The 22033-nt window shown below is 34.5% G+C and overlaps 2 protein-coding genes across 2 annotated transcripts; one reads left to right on the forward strand and one right to left on the reverse strand.

The window, feature by feature from the left end:
* The first annotated feature begins 923 nt into the window (after nucleotides 1-923).
* On the forward strand, nucleotides 924-10976 carry LOC6602011. Its single transcript, XM_026991053.1, has 12 exons — nucleotides 924-3038; nucleotides 3588-3745; nucleotides 4768-4912; nucleotides 5070-5168; nucleotides 5309-5472; nucleotides 5815-6093; nucleotides 6155-6305; nucleotides 6384-6669; nucleotides 6729-6863; nucleotides 9950-10045; nucleotides 10100-10299; nucleotides 10353-10976. Exons 1-12 carry the CDS (start codon nucleotides 1061-1063, stop codon nucleotides 10568-10570), a joined length of 3909 nt encoding a protein of 1302 aa, XP_026846854.1. The 5' UTR covers nucleotides 924-1060; the 3' UTR covers nucleotides 10571-10976.
* A 1222-nt stretch (nucleotides 10977-12198) lies between these two features.
* LOC6602013 (nuclear factor 1 A-type) lies at nucleotides 12199-17890 on the reverse strand. Its single transcript, XM_026991012.1, has 9 exons — nucleotides 17791-17890; nucleotides 16704-16847; nucleotides 14880-15035; nucleotides 14218-14815; nucleotides 13977-14159; nucleotides 13620-13916; nucleotides 12749-13551; nucleotides 12444-12642; nucleotides 12199-12359 (listed from the first exon to the last, which is right to left on the reverse strand). Exons 2-9 carry the CDS (start codon nucleotides 16782-16784, stop codon nucleotides 12301-12303), a joined length of 2376 nt encoding a protein of 791 aa, XP_026846813.1. The 5' UTR covers nucleotides 16785-16847; nucleotides 17791-17890; the 3' UTR covers nucleotides 12199-12300.
* Nucleotides 17891-22033: the final 4143 nt, after the last annotated feature.

The following is a 22033-nucleotide window of genomic DNA, read 5'->3' on the forward strand; positions in this document are numbered from 1 at the left end:
AGGAGCATACGGATACATATGTATGTATGTACAAGTTTCGTATTGAAATATTTATAAAAAGTGTTCCATGCGTATGTATATATGTACCCATATGTGCATGTTTTCGAAAGAGAGAACTTTAAATGTATACAGTGTGTATATAAATACATTCAACAAAAATTTCTCAAGAAAAATCAGATTTTTTTATTTTATTTTTTTTTTTTGAAACCGTATTCTTTCTTTTTATACTTGCTCTCAGGCATTCAACGTTATTCTCGCTGCCCAGTTCTGATATTGAACAGTTTTACTAGTTGGTTATTCCATTTATTGTAATCTACAAAAGCATTTTAAAAAACTTATTGTGTGAAATACCTCGTACTGGACACGGGCACGAAAAACCCTTAAATCTGATAGAAAGCATCTATTAAAATCGCGAATTATGTTTGCTTATTATATTGATACGATATGTATGAATATTATTGTTTTTATGTTCATACACATTGATACATAATCATATATTATATACTTGTATCTATGTAATATACATTCGTATAGCGATATCGTGAAATGCTGAGTGTTTATAATTCCATGAAATAAGAATATCCAAGTTTATAAATATCCGTATGCTTTTACAAGTGTAATTACGAACGAGTACGCGTAGCTTTTGAATGGCATCATTTAAGTGTTTAAATACGCATATATATAAATTATTCTCTTCTCCCTCAATATGTATACATATGTATATTAAAAAAATATATATATAACCACGCGTATAATCTCTACACAAACATGGGGATAAACTGACGATAATTATGAAATCTTTCACCAAATCTGCAACAGATTACATCTGATTGTGAGTATTGCGATGTCATAAAACACAGTTTTTTAAATGGCTCATACAATATATAAATTCTTATAAGGATGAATGTATATGGACATTTGTGTTCCCATACATAAAAGGGGGCTTTTTCACGCCCGCAATCACATTGGTGCTTGACATGTAAAATAATTAAGAGGATACCTTTATAGCTCCATAGAGAAATCGCGGTGAAAAACACACGTGAGGTACACATAGTTACCGATGCCTGTATCAGAATCAGAATCGCTTAAAAATTGTAATATGGAAGAAAACAAGAAATCAGGCCAGCACTTGCGCCGTCCTGTAGCGGTGATCAAAAAGAGATCAGGCCCTTTGGATGATGCAATTGACAAGCTTAGTCTAACAGCGGAAAAAGACTTGATAAAATCAAATAAAATCAAATCTTCAGATGTATATTGTGGGCCAAGTAATTTGGCCAGTAAGAATTTGGGAAGAGTTTCTCCTGGATCTAGACGACGTCGGTGCAGCACTAAAGACAAAGAAAAAAAACGAGAACGCTGGCTATTGACTCGAAAGACATGGCGATATATGACTGATTCTGGACGCAAGCTTATTCCGGATGGAGCACAGAGTGGATCAGATAATATTTCTTTAATTGAGGCACAATTTCAACGAGTGTGCGGCTCCGAGCCCCGCTTCATTTTATGGCGTCGAAAGACCTCATATCCAGGGGCAATCAACAATTCTAAGAGGCGGTTCAAACTAATTTCTCGTCATGCAAGTAGTAGTCGCTGTGGAGCGGAGCTAACAGATCAGCATATTAATGCCGATCAGACTATTGAACTATTGCAGTCATATCTGAAAATACGGGATGCGTACAAAACAACAACCTTGCTGGGAACCAAAACGGTTAGACCCGATCAAACTTCATCACCAAGTTCCCAGCGGCCTATTGGTAATACGGGTACAAATTCAAATGAAAATATTTTAAAGACCAATTTTTGTGAAAAGTCAATTCAAACGGAGCTCTTGTCTCGTTTAAAATTATTATCCGAAACCCACCTGGCTGAGCTAGGAGGAGTACAATTAAAATTAGATAATATACGACAAGATATTCTTGAAGATAAAGTACTTTTGAGAAAAATATTCAACTCACTAAAAAAACAGCAACTTCATCGAATGCTACATTCCACAGAACCACCAAAACATAATATTGGTCGTGCTTCTTCACTTTCAAGTTTATTAAAATTGAATAGCTACCAAAACAGCTCGGACAAAAGCTTTTCCAGTGGAGTGAATAATATAAATGACTATCATAGGATCGATAAGATGATATACCAGAACTCGACAAGCCTAGAAAATTGTGAATTCAGAAAAATTCTGCGTGTGGCCCCAGAAGAACTTAGCTTGGATGCCCGCATCGCTCCGCAAGCAACTGATCTTTGGTCGCTAAAAAGCAAAACTAAATGTGAGAGGATTGAAAGAAGCTTCAATACATGCGGAACACAAACAAGTTTTATACAGCTTAGCGAACTAAAACGCCTGGCAGAAGAATTTGAGCATACTTTGCAGCAGGGCAAAGATAGTTCTGCACCATATTCCCTGGATGAAGACTTAGAAAAACCTGTTACGCATTCAGAGCGGAGAAAAAGCTCTATTGACAACGAAGATGTTTCACAATCTGTAAGTAACACAATCAAGCGGTACTTAAGGATGGCAAGAAAAAAAACCGTAAACGGTGCAGACGCAAGTCGATTTAAGTCAATTAACTACGATAGAAATTTAAGAAACATTAAAGCAAAGGGTGAAATAAATCCTCCTGGAATGGATGAAGGTTTAAATAAAGCTATTCAAACATTAGACGCTTGGCCTCTTATTGCGTTAGAGTATGTTCGTGGAAACGAGTGTTTCAGAACCTTGCAAAACGCCCACATGGAATGGAAGGAGGCGCAGGATGAACGGGTTAGAAAAAAACTAGAGTGGGACAAAACTCAGAAACAAAATATAGAAGAAAATTTCCAGACTGCTAGCAACCCAATTAAGGCACGCACAACATATTCGACATGCAACATGAATAGTCATTCAAGACTGGAAAGAACTATTAAAACTTCTACCGGCTTGCTGACTTCAAGCTCTCAATTTCTCTCGAATATTTGGCACGGACACAGCAATCCCGGTAGCACCACAAATTTAATCACCCTAAACGACAAACATGGAAATTTGAATCATACAAATCTAAGTAAGTATTTATATAAATTAATGGTTTAATTGCGAAAACAAACGAAAAAGGGTTCGGGAATGCTTCTTATCTGTTCGTTAGAAACTTCTGGCAAACTATGTATACAATATTTATCCTCTTTAGTAGTATACATATGTATATGTATTACAATATATTTTATAATCGTACGTAATTTTATGTACGTAAACTCCGGAAATGGTGTCGTAGCAGATGTGTTGTGCATGCTTTCTTTTTTACTCTTTTTGGTATAGCTGTTCCCAAAGGGGACAAATTAATTTGGTCCGCATTTCACGTAATGCCCAATTTTGTAGCTGTTTCCATACAACATCGTTCGTTGAATATCTATTTATCACTATCTCTCTCTTTCTCCATGAACGAAATGCCATTCACTTGATTCTGATTCTAAAAGTGTATACCTTGTTATAAAGGTATAAGTAAATAAATGAGATTAACAGGTATTTTATAATCGAAATATCAGCTAAGCGTTTCCTCGTTTTATTAAATTAGTGAAAGGCGATTGTATGTAAATAATCTTTGCTAAAATTTCAGATCTAAGAAATGCAACAAGCAATATGCAAAAGTCCAAGTCGTTGTCTAATGTTGGGCAATTTGTAACTAAAAAAATTCTGAGAAGTCGTTCCAAAAGCCAAAATAGACCTCATTTACATCAAGACCTATCCACAGCTTATCAAAAATGGTTTCCATCGGTAAGAAATTTAAATTAATTCCCTATACATACAAATTTCAACTCAAAAAATGTATAATGATTCAAAATATTTTATGATTCAGGTTTTAAAAATTACTAATTTTTTACTTTTTTAAAGGCTATCTGGGTTTCAAACTTTTTTTTTTGGGCATATCTTGAATGATTTAAGTATCTGTTCGAATACGCTTTGAATCTTTAAAGCTTTAGTCTCCTGTTCGGATTAGTTGCAATTAATGATTTTTTGGCGAAATTTTTGTGGGAATTTTTGTTTTTAATTTTATTTTTTAAAGCTCAGAAAAATTAGAATTCAATTATATTCTTAATTTCCTAGATTTTTTGTATAGGCCCGTTAATCCCTTGACTATAAAGCCGATTTAATTAAACTTTAAAGACACAGTACATTTTTAAATACAATTTTATTACGTTGTTTGATCATATAACCATACTATTGTATTAACAGGATGTAAATCAAATTATGTAGCTATACATGACGATTCGATGTTAATGTCTGAGTGAAACTTTGAGAAATTGACAGTCAATTTAGAATTAATTAAATATAGTACTTCATTATTTAGTTGTTACGTTACAAGATGAAATTTTAACAACGGTTCAAGATTCTTAGCTGTCTTCCTTTGTGATTAAAATCATATTCTCTAGTTAGACTCCAAATATTGTCGCGACGAGTACAGAATAATTATAAAAAAATTTACTTATACTTTTCCTCATTTTTTAAAGTTAAAGTTTTGTCAAATGTACCGGCTAATATTTTTAATCGGGAAAGGTTAAGCTGTAATGTTTTGAGCGACATTTAACAGCTGTGTTGCTGTCAACAGTTTTCCAAACTTGCAAAGATCTTGAAAACTATATTTAAAACATTCCAGATATGACAACAAAAAAAGCAAAGCCCTAAACCAACCATAAAACCCGTAAAAAACCAATATTGCATTATACACACATTTTCAAAGCGGTTGCATGGTGTAAAATAATAAATAAAATTATTATACTTTAAAAAACTGTTCGCAGGAGAGTTGTTTATGGATCTCAGAAAACAATGAAAAGTTTCATATTGTGGAAACTGTACTTATGAATTTATCGAAAACGGAATCAGACTTTCTACAGCATTTGGCTTTGGAAAAAATAAAGGAACTGAATATTGGAAATAATCTAGGTAAATAGGAAGATTAAAAATAACATTAATTTAATAAATTGTATTATATCTTCAAAGCATGGATCATTGAAAGTAACTTAAGTTAGTTAATAAATGTGGATTTTATAATAATAGCGAAAGTAATAATTATAAATATTTATCTTTTAAATTCAAACAGATTTAGATTTGGAAAGAAAATCACACAAGCGACGAATTATACCGAAGAAGAAGTCACTAACAACAAGTTTTTTTGATATTGGAAGAAAATATGAACACAGTAAGATTTTTATTTTGGACAACTCGTAAATTTTTTTAGTATGGTTTTTGCATGTACAATATAATTATCAACACATTTACCCAAATAAACTTCACAAACTCACATATAATTTTTTACATTTGAATAATTTGATTATAAAGACGGCCAGGAAATATTATTTGGGACCTCTTTAGAATGCTGCATTTCAAGGGACACTAAACGGAGCGATGTCGTTGGGGCGCGAACTCGATCGAAGCAGTCATTGATGTCTGTGTTTCAAGCAAGTGGTAATAGCACTGGAAGTATTATCAAGCTGAATGAAAGTGTAAATATGAATGGTTTTACTTATCTTTCACTTGTTGTACACTTGTAGTGCATTTTAGAATTAGTTTATTTTATAAACATAGCGTACTAAGGAAGGAAACTCCGACCCCAAAAACTAAGTTTCTTTATTTTTAATCTGCATAAAAAAGGAGTCGATCAATTGTGTATATCGAACCATACGTCGTCTATTCATTCTGATCGGGTCGGACACGTTACGTTCTATATATTTGTTACAACTTAAAACCGTTTTTTTAATACGCCTTGTTCAATGCATATTTCAAGTGTAAGCAAAATGAACCCTTGCGGCACCAATTTATCTTTCATGTATTTTTCTATTTGCCAGGTTCGGTCATGTGAAAGCTTGCCGACTAAGTCTATGGAGTGTGGATATATCGAGACGTCAGAACGCTTTCGTGATTCTTTGACTAATTTAACTAAACCATCAACCTTATCTCATTACGATATAGAACATAATGAATTCGATTTCGTTAAAACTTTACACACTCCACGGCATTTAAACGTACCGACATTTATCATAAATTGCATGGACTATTTGGAAGATAATGGGTTAAATAAAATTGGAATTTTTCGTGTCAGTACTTCTCGGAAACGTGTTAACCAAGTATGTTAAAAAAACTTTAACAAATGTATTATGATTTACAACCATGATATTTTCGTTCTAGTTGCGAGAGGAATTTAACAAAAAATCTCATATGAGAATTCCACATGATACATGTCCGCATGATGTTGCTACCTTGCTCAAAGAATTCCTTCGCGATCTTCCAGAACCTCTGCTGTGCAGTAGACTCTACACAACATTTTTAGAAACCCAAAGTACATATCATTTATACACAGTACATATACATACATAATATATAAGATTTTGAGTTTTATAACAAACTGACTTTTTAGGGATTCGAAATCGCCGCTTGCAACTGGAGGGCATTTCACATTTAATAAAACTGCTCCCTATTCCACATAGAGATACGCTGTATGTCTTACTGCGGTTTTTGGCAAAAGTAGCGGCACATAGTGATGATATATGCGACAGCGATGGAAATATTGAGATAAATGGCAACAAAATGGATAGCAGTAATCTCTCTACAGTTTTTGCTCCAAATATTTTACGTGGTTCTGATCAAGCATCGGCAAGGGATAGGGAGCAGGATCATATGAACGACGCAATAAATGTAGTCAGGTAAGCCATTATTTTCTACTTATAAGTATTTACACCTAACCAGAATATAAATATTTTAGAACTATGATTGACCATTATGAAGAAATATTTAAAATATCAGCAGACTTCCTTGACGTTATCTATTCACATATGTTAGATGCATGTCCAGACAGACTGTACGAGTTAATTTCAACCAAAATAAATGGGTCACAATGGTAAGAATAAGAATAAATATACTGATCTCAGATACATACATATGTATGTACATATGCACATATATTTATGTATTTAACTTTATAATCGAAAGGATTTAATAGCTATGCGGAACCATTTGATCTTCTTTCTCTCCCAGTGTGGCTTTGCAATAAAGGGTGGGGTTTCATGCACGTTGTTTACAAATTTAGTAGTAAGGGCGCGTTGATTAATTGTCGTTAAAGGAATACAAATCTCGATATACTAGTACAGCTATGCCGCAGCCGTTTGACCGAACTTCCGAAAATCGCATTTTACAGTTATGTATGTTGCTGGCCCAACTTCTAAACCAACTTGTAATTTTGTTCATATAGAGGTGCGGATTTCACCCAATGTATACTGTAATCGTATATATGTACCGACATATGTGTACGTACATATATCCCGATGAATTACAATTAAAAACGAGGGGGAACGTTGTGAGTTGCTGCTGCGACCGCAACTCTACATTTATACCCGATACATATGTATGTATGTACATATGTACATAGTCAGTATGGCTACAATGAGCGACAAAGAGTGCGTGCGGGAGAGACAGAAAACGTGTCTGAACGTGTCGCCGGCCGCTGCGTGGCCACTGCAAATTGATTTGTTCCTTTTGGCTATAAAAATGATCCGATCTGATCCAGATTCGGCAATCTGGTAGATCTGGTCATTTTGTGCATTTTTAATTTTCTCGGATCTTCAATATCTGAGATCTGTGGACGCCAAACATTTTCGTCCTTTCCGGGGGCGGAAGGGGGAGGGGCGATCTTTGTAAATAAACTTGTGCAGGTTCGATATCACAGGAGTGTGGATGCCAAATTTTGTTGCTCTAGCTCTTATAGTCTCTGAGATCTAGGCGCTCACTTTTTGCAATAGGCAAAGCCGACCATGAAACGCGTGTGTTAGCGAGAGACAGAATGAGAAAGAATGAAATTATTTTCATCACTCGGGCTATAATAATTATACGATCTGGTCTAAATTCTGGAAGTCTAGAAGATTCTGCGTTTTTGGTTTTTTTGTATCTTTGAAATTTTGGATGCCACAGATTTTCGCACTTTGTGGGGACGGAAGTGGGCGGGTCGAAGTTTTGAAATATAGTTGTAACAGTGACATATCCCAGAAGTCTTGATACAAAATGTCGTTGCTCTAGCTCTTATAGTCTCTGAACACTAGGCGCTCATAGAGACGGACAGACGGACGGACCGGCAGACAGACAAACAGGCATGGCTAAATCAACTCGGTTATTGATGCTGATAATGGATATATATACTTTATGTGGTCGGAAACGCTTCCTTCTGGACGTTACACACATCCATTTTCACCACAAATCTAATATACCAATACTCATTTTGAGTATCGGGTATAAAAATATATATTTACTACTTAACGATTTTGCTTTTGAAAGCTTAATATTTCCCAACGGGTAAGCTTATAACTTTAGCTTAGCCAGATTAATAAATGCATTAATTAGTTTTTAGCATAGAAAAGTTCTTTTGAAAAGGTTTAACCAAAGACTATAAAATACCAAGATGTTGCATGAGCGACCAAAAAGCTGTTCTATGGCGGGTCCTAACATTAGGACCCAAAAGGCACGAGGGAGCGCGCGGGGTTTCAATTCTCTTTTCGCCTGTACTTCGTCTCTACCGCGACCCCGCTGCCCATCGGTTTCGTCTGTTCGGCAATTCTGGACTCTCGAGCCTCAGCACCGTCGAGGCGGTGGTCGCGGATCGCCGATGTCTTTGGAGCGGCACAGGGACCTTTGGCCGTCTCAGCTTGCTAAATTAGTTAGTGAATATGAGTTCAATAAATATTTGCACACTGAAAAAATGTTAAACTTTGAGTGCTTATATCTTCTAAACTAAAACTATTTGAAAATTCGATTGGAAAATTCTCTATTAGATGCGTACATTAAATTTATCTAAAGCACTCATACAATTTTTTTACTATTTCTCCTGAGTCCCCACTGTGCCGCGCCAAAGACATCAGCGACCACGCTGCCCTACGGTTTCGGCACGCAGACGATTCATATTTTGTTTTTGTATTCTTTCTCTCGAGACACACCGACTCGACGCTGACCGAGGCATTGACGAAGCCGAGTAGCATTTCGGAGGCGAAGATAGCGTAAAAGAGAATTGAAGTAATAGCCCCGCGCGCCCGTACCATGAAGCATCAAACGAAAATTGAAAAATAATGCTTTTTCTTCTCTTTTACGCTACCTTCGCCTTCGAAATGCTACTCGGCTTCGTCAGCGTCGAGTCGGTGTGTCTCGAGAGAAAGAATACAAAAACAAAATATGAATCGTCTGCGTGCCGAAACCGTAGGGCAGCGTGATCGCTGATGTCTTTGGCGCGGCACAGTGGGGACTCAGACGAAATAGTAAAAAAATTGTATGAGTGCTTTAGATAAATTTAATGTACGCATCTAATAAAGAATTTTCCAATCGAATTTTCAAGATAGTTTTAGTTTAGGAGATATAAGCACTCAAAGTTTAACATTTTTTCAGTGTGCAAATATTTATTGAACCCATATTCACTAACTAATTTAGCAAGCTGAGACGGCCAAAGGTCCCACTGTGCCGCTCCAAAGACATCGGCGATCCGCGACCACAGCTTCGACGGTGCTGAGGCTCGAGGGTCCAGAATTATTTCGTTGCTGGTAAAGGCATTGCCGAACAGACGAAACCGATGGGCAGCGGGGTCGCGGTAGAGACGAAGTACAGGCGAAAAGGGAATTGAAACCCCGCGCGCTCCCTCGTGCCTTTTGGGTCCTAGTGTTAGGACCCGCCATAGAACAGCTTTTTGGTCGCTCATGCAACATCTTGGTATTGTATAGCCTTTGGTTTAACACACTCAGGCAATTTAAAATTCAAAATGCTTACCACTAAAAACAGAATTTATTTAATATAAAAAAGACTTAACCATAACAAATAAAACTATCTCAGCATACATTTTTGGAGACCCGAGTCTTCCAAGGTTTGATGACAATGTTTTAATAGTTGTTCTGTTGCATAGTGTAATTAAAGGATGATTTAAATTAAACTTTGTCTTTCATACTCTTTCAAAAGGCATCTGAATCATTCAGATGAGTCGTCAGTAGTTCAAAACAGCGACGCAACAAGTTCTGCAGATGAGGTTTTCGAGTATCCGAGACAAACGAAAGGGTAAAAATAATTTTATTTATTTTTCAATGCAATGATCATCGGTATGGATTACAGGTATGGCTCTGTTAGTCATTGTGATAACGAATCTGAAAAACGAAAATTGGAAATTCCTGTTAATGAAGAAGAGATGCGAAATGATCACAATCTTTCTTATAACGACGCTCAAAAGAGCGAATCTTTAAAAGTATTTTCCGCAAGTCTTCAAATATCGTCACCAGAGCAGTCATTGTTACAATGCAAAAAGTCCATTAGAGGTAAAAGTAATTTAAAACTTAATATTCAATGATTTTTATTTATGTGTTTTTAGATAAAGAACTAGCTGGAAACAGGGCATCAGAGCCCAGATTGCCAGCAAGCATATCGAATATTGGTTGCGCAATATTGAGTGCAAAGGCTGCAGAATTCGAAAAAAATGTCACATGTAACAATCTTCCATCCAATGGCCTCCAAGATATAGAATTAAAAAAAAAGAAACCTCTATACAAACGGCAGCAGTTGATATCCAGCTTTAGAAAAAAAAGCTAAACTTAATGCTCAGATATATGAATATTTTCAAAAAAAATAAAAAAATTTGATATAAACCCTAATCGGGGTAATCTGGACTATGAACGAAGAACAAATTACTCCAGCAAATAATAGCCTATAACTTTATCCGTTATATATTGTAATAATCCTAAATATAAGAATGTTGTTTATTTTAACAAAATATACTCTTAACTCTTAGCAAAAGTCTCTTTTGCATACAGTCTATTTGAATTAAACATGTGTATATATATGTATATATATTATAATAATATCGAATACGTGGTAATAATTAGCACTTGCTTCTTATCCTAAATTACAAACAGCTTTAGCATAAGATAGTATTCACAGCCAATTATTAAACGTACTATAAATATTGTTTCGTTTTTTTCACATGCCCTTTGCCGTCAACTTACAACTATTATTGTACTAAAGTTTTAAAATGTAATCCATTAGTTTGTATACGTCTTTCCAGTTTCATATTTTCTTAGTATTTTAGATACATGTGTATGTATGTAAGCATATGAATAAATAATAAAATAATATTAATATTACTTTTTTAAAAGAGGTAATACAATGTACACAATAACAAGGCATATAAAAAATGTTATCCGTTATTCTTTGCTACGCCTCGCCTATCTCCGATTTATACGTAACATGCCGCTATGTACATATCTCTGTGTAAAAATCCTTCATTACGCCATTTTTCGCTATTACATTAATAATATATTGTCTACTTTCTAGGACTGACTATTGTAAATGTACATACATATGTATGTATGAATATATGTATGTATGTACACATGTTTTCGTGAATTCACATAAACACATGCACGCTTTTCTGTTTGGTAAGCCACGAGACGTTATTATTTAATACTAAGTAGGCTCTGTTTTGTCAATCGACTTTCACCCAAATAGACCATTTTGAGTGAAAATATATTGAATATTACATGCATACATATTGTACATACATTTAAACCACAGTTTTGGTTAAGATTGTTAGGTAGCTGGAGGGGTACATCAGCTTTCTTGGGCCAGTGGGCACTGTAACCATAAATTTAAATCATATTAAAGAGAATTTGTTTAGCACTAACAAGAAAATAAGTGGGCACATGCACTACCATCTATTGAAATTATTTTTTTTTCCATGTACCTTTTGTACATTTTATTTTTGACTAGTCATGTAATTAACGATATTACACATTTGTAAATTACCGTGTTATTGTTGCTGTCACTAGATCTTATATTGTCATAAGATGTATTTTTCATAAAGGACTGAGATAAGAAAAATAATTTCAAATATATAACTTTATAACATATCGATTGTTATCGTTTCTTAGAATATAAAAATAAGAAGCGAAAATGATAGTCAATATACATTTTTGAATAAAAATAGGGTCATATCTGATCGTAAGATATAGAATAACTTTAAAATCAAATAACATAGGCACACCTCTCAGTAAAAAGATTAAATTTCAGTATTCAGTTATTCATTATCGAAGCACCGTTAATAATAATACAATTTTACTTAGTTAATTGGGTTGCCGGCAAAATATTATCACTTCCTCCAGTGATAAATCGACGTATCAATATTTCATTTTTTGGTTCATCGATTAGTTTAAATATTTATTTTTTGTTTGTGTGTCTTTGTATGTTTGTATTTAATAAATATATATTTTGGCATGCCCAAGCCTTACGAGTGTGCGTCCAATTTATGAGATTTTGGCGTTAGATCATGACACATAGTCACGATTTGAGTTAGCTGAGTATTCATCGATATAACGATTTGAAGCTGAAAATACATATGTACAATACAAATTAAATAAACATTTAAGTATAACTTGGTATTTTTGAAAATCTTTGATTGTTTACTTACAATCTTCCATTAATATAACTTGTGTATTTTCTATATTTGTACTAGATACAGAGTGTGGAATTAAGTTTAGCTCGTCGTCGTTCCATCGAGTCCTAGCACTAGAACGAGCTACAGCCATAGTTGGAGCAGAGTATAGGCTCAAGTTTGTCGGACTTATTACACCAGACATTGTGGAAATAGAACCGGCGTATCCCAGCAGCTGGAAATTGTGATGCGCACGCACGCACATAAATTCATTAAAAAGAATTCACAAAATATACTAAAATACATTGGTTAATTTATAAAACAAATAAATAAATACTTACCGATGTTGATTGCGAATGAAAGTGGTTAAAATATTCCCTTCCATTGGATGATGGATACATTTGCGTGGTAATACGACTTAAAGAGTTGGAAGCTACTGGTGAAAGTTTACATCGTCCATTTTCAAGATAGGCGTGTGGACTTGTTGATAACGGTGCCTGGGGTTGAGGTTGGGGTGAAGTAGATGTCACAAGAGTAGTGCAGTTAACGCTATGTGAACTTGTATCTGTATTAATTGGACTGTTGTTGCCCTCTATATTATTTGTATTTCTACTATTTTCTGGCTCCAAACCATTTTTTGTTACGCAAAGGGTATTATTAGTAACATTCGGAGAATGGTTTGTCGAAACCGGGGGTGAAGGAGGTGAGTGAACCATTGCCAAGTCTCCACTAGTTCGTATAATTGCTACTGGTCGTGCCATCGGTGGCAACATCGGCGGTAGCATTGTGCTATGATAATGAGTCGATGGCGAAGTAGCCAATTTCGAATTCCTCAGTTGCTGGTGAATTTGAAAATGGGGGGGATGGCTATGAGAAACGTGCGTATGTGGATGTGCATGTTGAAACGCATGATCAATAGTTCCTGTTGATATTGTTGTTGAGTGACCAGCATCTTGACAAACGTATGTGACAAAGTCAGAAATGTCATGGGATTCCGTAGAATATTTGTCAGCAACAGCACGGTGACATTGGTCTTCGTCAACTATTGTAGAAGGCCTTATGTTGCTATGCTGCGGGTAATACAGCGTATTAACCGGGCTAATAGAAGTCGAATGCAGTGAGGAGCAATTCGGGTGGGAAATACCTATATAGATTTAAAAATTTGTAAAATAAAATGAATAAAAAGATTTAGCTATTGTGTACTAAGTATACCTTCTGGAGAGCGAAATTGAGGTGTTGGTCTACTGTTAAGCGACGTGTAGCGGTGTAAAGGGATGGCTGAGTCCGAATTGGCTGTTGACTCTCCATTTGAGATATTACTTTCTGTTGCTCGAAGGATTACGGAAAAGCTACTGGTGCAGTTTTCAGCTGCAGGACTCGGCCGAGAAACAATCGGAGGCGAGTTGCTTTGATCGACTTTACCGGCATCAGTAGACCCGCCATTGGTCGCTTCTGTGTTTAGTAACGGACTTTGTGATAAATGCATAGTCCTCTGATCTACAAAGTCAACTAAATAAAGTAAATGTTAAGGTTTGGAATATTTTTAGCTTTTTTTTAGAGTTTACTAACTACTATAACCCCCAGGAATTGGATTCGCTACAATTGCCGCAGCTTGGACTAAACTCTGGGAGCCAGGCATTGAAGATTCGGAATTCATTTGATATGTGTTGCAATCATAGATAGCCCCCACGTTTTCCCTCTTAATAAGGCTTGAGTGTAGGTTATTGTCACTGGCTTCATCCAATATTGAATCTGGAAAATACATTTTAGAATCGCCTCAGCATTAATTAGTTTTATTTTATAAAAATACCTTTCGACAATGTCCAGAGTTCCTGCGATGAGAATACTCCAGTCGCTAAAATAATATCATTACAAACAACTCCATTATAAGGATTGTGTCTCACGCCTTCATTTTTTATATCAACGCCATCTTCTTTTCTCTCCAAAGGATTATTATTGCGTGTGTATAATGTCAAGCTTGAAGACCTTGAATCCACTGCTTGTGCTGTTGACAATGCTGGATTGACCGAATTGTGAGTATTTATAAAGTTAGCCAAATACAAATCCAACTCTCTGACAGAGACATTGATGTGATACGGATTGACACAAAGTCCTGGATGCAAGCATTCTGGGTTTTTTTCTAACCGCTCTCCGTCTGTGCTTTCTAGGGGAATTGCTTTAAAAAGAATGACCATGACCAAGTCAAGTCGCCATACTTTATCAGCTTGTCGTAAACAGTCTATGCGTCGCATTTTGCCTTTTTGATCAGGATTTGATAGAACACAAATAGATTTACGTTTGCCTATTATTGATTGCACAAAATCCTCCCGACTTTCTTGTGTTATATCTTTTCTAAGTTTCCCAAGAAGGCGGGAAGCCCATTTTTGTTTGACCTCCGTTTTCTCATTCTAGAAATAATACGAAAGAACATTTAGGTAAGATTTTAACATTTTAACATTTTGTTTTTTGTACCTGTAGTTCGTCCTTACAATGTCTTTCCTCTTCTAAAGACATTCGTTTTTCGTGTTTTTTATAATATTTTCGTTTGGCGGCTTGTAAGTTAAACCAAGAGTATGAAAATGATTTGACGTACGGTAAAAGCGCCTCAATAAAGGGGTGAAATTCATCCTAAATTTAAAACAAAAATAAACGATTTCAGTATGATTATTTATTTCATATATTTTTGCTTATTAAAGGCTTTACAAGTGCATCTAATAAATTCGTTTTGATTGTAAAACAGAAACTAAACTAGACTTAAGAAAAAAACACACAGAGACATATAGAGGCGTAGATACACGGGTAAATGGTAAACCAACTGGAATAACGTACAAACGAAAGGTTTATGTTATACTCCTAAAAAGAATAAATTTGTCAATGAAACAAAAAACGGAACATTGTTTTGGATTATATAATAGTAATCATTACAATTTACTAGGAGCGCAATCAAAGAACATTTATAATATTTTACGTGTATACATACAATGGTACATATTACATAGTATTAAAGGATATTATAGAAATGTACGTGGTGAACAGCAAACGTTATTTTCTCAAGCATCCCCAAGAAATAAAAGTAAATATTTCTTTCAGGGGGATAAGATGCGGATGAGATGCCATTACTAACCAGAAATGACTCGAAAATAAAATATTTATTTAAATTACCTTTGAAGCGCACAAAAAGCTAATTCCTCTTTAAATAATAAAGAAAAGCTTCGGAAACCGAAGATTTGTATACTCTTGCAGATTGATCGTGTATGTTTGTAGTCCCTTCAATAGCAAACAGTTTTTTCTCAAAGGCTTGTCAGCAATTATAATTTGGCCGATTTGCTGCAATTATAAACCAAAGTAGGTTCTGAAGTTTGGTTAGACTATAGAGTAGGCTTCGATCCATTGTGGCATGGCAGCTGCTTACATATATCATATAATGCTCTGATCCGATTGTATCTACCTACATATGTACATATTCTGCACGCAGAAGCACTTAGTATGCACAGAAACAGACAGATGGACAGAAGTATACATATGTCGACTCGTGTCGGACCATACCGTTATTGTTGCATTTTATTCATCGCTAACATTTACCGCGGTATAATCTTAATACACCTGCAAGGGTATACAACACTAATTAAGAAAAATTAATTGTCTGAAATTTAACAAACGTGTGAAAACTATGTCACCAAAAAAGTGGAATGAGTTGAAAGTGGATCATTGTCATTAATAATATTTATGTTGTTAAATACATATCCATACATACATATATGTATAAATATGCATTGTACATACATATGTAATGTATAAATATGTGTATATATATATGTAAATATAACTTTTAGTTGAATGTACATACGTACACAGAATGGTAACGACAGATAGATGACAAGATGCAATTGATGTGTGCAGTGTTTATTTAAATTTAAATAATGGTATACATACAGATATTTAACACAGAGACATCAAGATATAAATTGGAATACCAAGTATTATTAAGACTTTAATTACATTTAAATTTGTTTAATATTTGATGGGAATATGGTTTGCGCATTTCTTTTCCTAAGCATCCAGAGTAATTTTCATACCTGACGATAAAATTAGTAAAGTTTGATTATTGAAACCAATATTTTATCAAAATGATAGTTACATATATACGTATATTTATGTATTTGGTTAATGCTCAATTATTCGCCAATTCGTTATATGCTCATCCCGACAATTACACTTTCCTTCACCCTCGCCATTTACCCAAAAATAATATCTACCGCAGACTAATATTTATGAAAAATGTGTTTAAAATTTTACCTGTCCTGTCGACGATGTTTGCAAATAAGAAGAAACGTCCGTCTCGATCATACAGCTTCTTAAAGTATCTGGTATGAACATACCTTAAGCAGTCTTTTGTACATCGAATTTGTCTATTGTTTGGAATCCATTGACCATATGTACCTATAATATAAATTATACGAAATTCTCAATTGAAAATTGTACATAAATCACAAGAAATTAAAATGAATGCTAGCTTATGGTTCTCAAAGCTTTAGATACCATTGAAGATCCAATATTCCAATCTATTCCAATGGTGGTGGTATCCGATTTAATCAAATTAGGATGAGCTGTGAACAAACATATATGTATGTATGTACGTACTTAAAGTACTTTAAAAAAAATTGGATTTTTTCACAAATACTTGTCTTACAGCCGATTGGCATCATTAAGATTTGGTACTCCAGTTGAACTAAATATGTACAAATATTCAGTGCTCAGATTCTGCCAGATATCTTTCAAATGACGGACGCGGCTACATAGATAATTTATGAATATGTACATACATATATTTATATACATAAATATATACGTATTTTACGAATACAATAAGTTTTTTATACACTGGTTAATAATTTGTGTAAATTTTAGATAATTATATGATAGGTAACACAACATATCATCATTGTCTGGATAATAGCGAATTTGCGTTAAGTTTATGTTTCCTGCAAAAGATTACACAATCCTGTGAGGCTATTCTACATTACACAATCACCAAACCCATATACATATGTATATAAATATAGGAATATATTCACACACACATATAAATAAGTAAATTTTTAACAACACATGTTACCAAGCACATTATATGTTCGTGTATGGCTAACAGGGATATTGTTCTTTATTTTTATTACGGAAAGCAATAATATATTTACATATGTTTGTAATTCACCGAATGCACCAGACGTACCATACACATGACACATGATAAATATACAACATACACATATGTATGTATTTACTATAGACACATACATATGTACATATGTATGTATTTAAGTGTTTCGAATTCTTCAACACAACCGAAACATGTCAGAGGAGTTTCGTTATGCAAAGCATGTACCTTCAGACTAAATTTAAAATTGACAATCCAGTGGGTAACTGCGTGGACTCTGTTCTCGTATTCAACTAACAAACAAAGAAATGGGTTTTGGGAGGGCCTAGTACCTCCTACTTAGAAAACAAACGGAATCGTTCTAAAAATGGATTCTCCAATGCCTGAGAGAACTTGGAGCGCAAGAACGAGGCATCCGAGAGAGCTCATTGTAATTCGTAGTGCGCCTGTGCCACAAAAAATGCCACAAAAGAACTGCGAATTGTAAGAAATGGCCATACCATCCTCTGTGCCATGCATACGATTAGTAATGAACCGTGTCTCTATACCATTCGATTTTACATAAAATTGCAAATATTTTAAAATCGAAATGTCGAAATGTCATGAGAGATAACCATCTTATTAAATAAAATTTTGAACTAAAATTCTATTATGTGATTTGTAATCATTTTTTTAATAATTTACAACCAAATTTCGGGTAAAACATTGATATTTTTGGTATCAATTTGATACTGATTTTAAAGTAATGATTACACACCACACCATACCATACCAATAAATACCATGCATAAAATGGGAGATGTTGGTTAGTTACTTGTTATTTGCTATTACATTTACTTTACGGCTTAGGATGCGACTCTTAATTGAATCTTCATGAAAATAGACGAGAAAAGTTACTAATCTAATTGTAATTCTTAATTCGAATTAATTATAGTTCTAACTAACCGAATTCTTATTAAAAAACACTAGAATTTATTTTTTTCATAAGCACGGGACATAAAGAATGAATAAGATTAAACATATGTACATATGGACATAGATCGATCCGCACCTGTCAAAAAGATGACAAGCTCTATTCGTTTACTTTGCGCACATTACTGCAACGTACCAAACGGAACAGACAAATAAGAATTTTTAGACAAAAAAGTTCACAAATCAGATGTTGAGATGATTTGCAAAAATGGTTTGCTCTCTTGGAGTGCAAAAACACCCGACCAAGTCACACTGGAAGAGAGAGAAATCAAGATTTTCCAGCAGGTGCAAAAGGGAAACTTCTGTTACATTTAAGGCAGTTACCAAATCAGTTAGATATATTTTAAAAAATAGTTACACGTCTATAAAAGTTTGTAATTTGTAATTTATTGTATACCATAGTAGATGTCTGTGAATTAAAAGATATACATACATATTTTTCCCAGTTGCGATGTTTTAAGAGTATCAAAAGCAAGTGTAAAATAAAGACATATCTACGTTTACGGCTTTTGACTTTTTTAATTTCCCGCCTTGTAAATGATAGGGCAACAGAGCTTCTGTCAAAAGGCTCCTGTCAAATTTTAAAGAAACAGCGTAATTTATTTTGTGGGTTGATAGCCATTGATACGATACACATCCCACGCAATTTGCAGAGATAAGGGAAAAAAGTGAATTCCTGTGTGCTCATTCAGCCTAGTTTATTCGGAAAAAAATATTATTCAAATCATGCCTAAGCTTGATAAGTACTATGGGAACTGTGCACCTTCACGGTGGTCACGGATTTCGTTGTTGCTGTACTAGCACGTCCTGGCTGAACGTCCTGGATGCCCAGGTCTCTACACCCGAAAAAGTTTAAAAAAATTCAAAATATGGTGTTGGCATCGGAGACTAGGCAACTTCATGGCTCAGTGGTTTCAATTTTGAATGATCACTTGGGTATGAGAAAGCTTTCCGCTAGATGGCGGCACACAATCTATGAATTAGGCTACGAATTGCTCCCTGACCCGGGATATACTTATTTATAGGCGGATACTTATCCGTTTTGTACCAACATATCTCCGGTTCTAATCGGCTTTCAGCTCACAGAAACAAATTTAACAATTGTAACCAAGAAACAGTCTGCTTAACTTACTAATTTACCACCAAGTACTCCGACCTTAACTTGAGCATTTTTGTCATGCGTGGATCTCACCTATAGTTTGACACCACAGGTGTGAAACCATTTTTCGCACACCACGGAACAGAAATATTACCGCTGCTTAAATTTCAAAAAGGTGTTTTTTAAAACTTGGTGGTCAATCTTTACTTATTGCTATATTGTGACACTTTGCTACGGTACAGCAAAGCACTAACTTAGGGATTCGTTGTTTGCGGTTTGAGATTCGGGAATAGCGGGATAATTTAAATCTGAAGACACGGACAGAATGAAAAAGTTTTTCAATAATTATCACGTTTGTTCAATCAAGGCGGACTCATTTTTATGAGTAACTAATTTTATGTTAGCTACCTTATACAATTATTTAAATAATAGTCTGGTCTGAGAATCGTGTTCCGTCCCACTCCAAAAATCATTGTATCGCTTCTTTACTAAAGAGCTTTTTATAACTTGCATATACATACAGTGGGGAAAAGTGAGTACATATTCATAATCACTGACTTACGCCCACAACAGCCAAACGAAATAATATGAAATATTCAAATATTATGGTTTGAAGATGCTTTACATGGTAGACGTTGGTTCTCTACAAAAAATTAATGGTATTATGTTCAAAACTACTTAAAACTTCTGCAAGCCCAACTTCTTAATTTTTCGGAGAAATGTAGTTATCCCGAATTTAAATATCTTTTTAATAAGACAGGGATCCGAACCAAATTGCAAACATTTTTCGAGAATGTCTGGTTAATCCAAATTTTAACCGAACTTAATCCGATTCACAACCTATGATCAATGGGTCAACCTATGGTACGAATCAGCGCCATCCAACTTAGGTGATATCTGAAGACGTGTAGATGCGGAATTAAATCGTATTCTAAAAGATCTTTTTGGCAATTTGATAGAGAGCATTCTAAACCGTATTACAAAAATAATATCTAATATGGGTCTAAGCACAAAATGTTAATATTCAGCCAGGCTCCGTTTTTCACATTCACAAAAGTTTTCCGATTTACTTTTGAATACACTTAAATTGGGGCTCCCGTTTTAACATTCCGCAAGATTTATTCGTTTTCAAAACAAAAACATTTACGTTGACGAAACGAAAAGTAAACGGCTTTTTATACAACGAAACGAACCTTAATTGCATTAACATAAACTTGACAACTGAAGAACAAATTTGGTTTGCTTGGCTTTATTCGTTTGGCTGTTATGGGCAGGGAAAGTCATTCACTCACTTTTGCTCCCCACTGTATGTACCTTAAACTCTTATACGACTCGACAAAAAAGATAACGCGTATTCATATGTGTGTGTGCGTCCGACCAATTACATTTTCCAGGAATCTTTACACTGTCTCATCTGAATTTAGTTCTTCAAACGACCATGCGCACGAAGTTCGTATACGAGCTTTTGCGCATATTATTCCACTCTGACTCTTATAATAAAAAATATGTATTCAATTTGTTTCCATTGGCATAAGTAGCTGGCTATCAACATTTACTAACATATTGTATTAAAAATTTGTTATTTTCTTTAAATTAAAAATATGTAAACTAGACTTATTGAATTGTTATTAACTTTGTTTTTACTTTACATACCGTATACGTTAAAGGAAAGTTCAAATTCGGTGAACGGTTTAATACACTAACGGAGACACACGTCCATAAGTACATGCGTACATATGTATACATATACTGCATATATGCACGGTATATGGAAAATATGTTTTACATATCCTTGTGGCCTCTTGATTTGTATGGGTCGTGGAGCTTCGCTTTTGAGACTTTCGGGTGTTGTCAACCCTAATGTGAAAAAGTGTTTGACATAAAAAAACCAGCAGAAATATCTATACTCTATTTAAAAAAAATGCCTTTATTCCAGCCGACTTCGTAAAGAAAAATAATATCAAACCACAAGTTTTAAGTATTGCTTCAATCTTACAAAATTGTATTTTTAACAGTGTTCATCCATTCGCTCATCCGACCATACGTGGTATACATATGCATGTCTGTATTAAAATCATATAATTCTCAATAAATTGAGAGTAAATTTTATGAATGCTTAATATATACATATGTATATGAAAATATACGATTATGTTTTCTGATGAGTATATATGTTTTAGCACATCTAAATAATGGGGAGTTAGTTACTGTCATTTCATAAGCTTGCATAACCGTATTTCGGTTCATTCATTTTGTTTTGCTATTGAAGTTTGTAGGTACCTTACATACCTACATATGTACATATGTATGTGAAAATATTTGTACATATTTATCAAGTGAAAAACATATGTTTTCATTTTAAAAAAGGACATCAGATTTATGATTTTTTTCTGATTGCAG

This window comes from Drosophila persimilis, unplaced genomic scaffold, assembly GCF_003286085.1.
Source record: "Drosophila persimilis strain 14011-0111.01,24,50 unplaced genomic scaffold, DperRS2 tig00000652-arrow-arrow-pilon, whole genome shotgun sequence".
Classification (NCBI taxonomy): Eukaryota; Metazoa; Arthropoda; class Insecta; order Diptera; family Drosophilidae; genus Drosophila; species Drosophila persimilis.

Excerpts from the sequence above, each read along its gene's own strand:
- LOC6602011 (XM_026991053.1), top strand. The coding sequence starts at position 1,061 with ATGCCTGTATCAGAATCAGAATCGCTTAAAAATTGTAATATGGAAGAA. Across the intron at positions 4,913-5,069 it reads GAATATTGGAAATAATCTAG|ATTTAGATTTGGAAAGAAAA; the intron begins GTAAATAGGAAG and ends AAATTCAAACAG. Across the intron at positions 6,864-9,949 it reads AAAATAAATGGGTCACAATG|GCATCTGAATCATTCAGATG; the intron begins GTAAGAATAAGA and ends CTCTTTCAAAAG.
- LOC6602013 (XM_026991012.1), bottom strand. The coding sequence starts at position 16,784 with ATGTTCATACCAGATACTTTAAGAAGCTGTATGATCGAGACGGACGTT. Across the intron at positions 13,552-13,619 it reads TCAATTTCGCTCTCCAGAAG|GTATTTCCCACCCGAATTGC; the intron begins GTATACTTAGTA and ends AAATCTATATAG. Across the intron at positions 12,360-12,443 it reads AGTTATATTAATGGAAGATT|CTTCAAATCGTTATATCGAT; the intron begins GTAAGTAAACAA and ends ATGTATTTTCAG.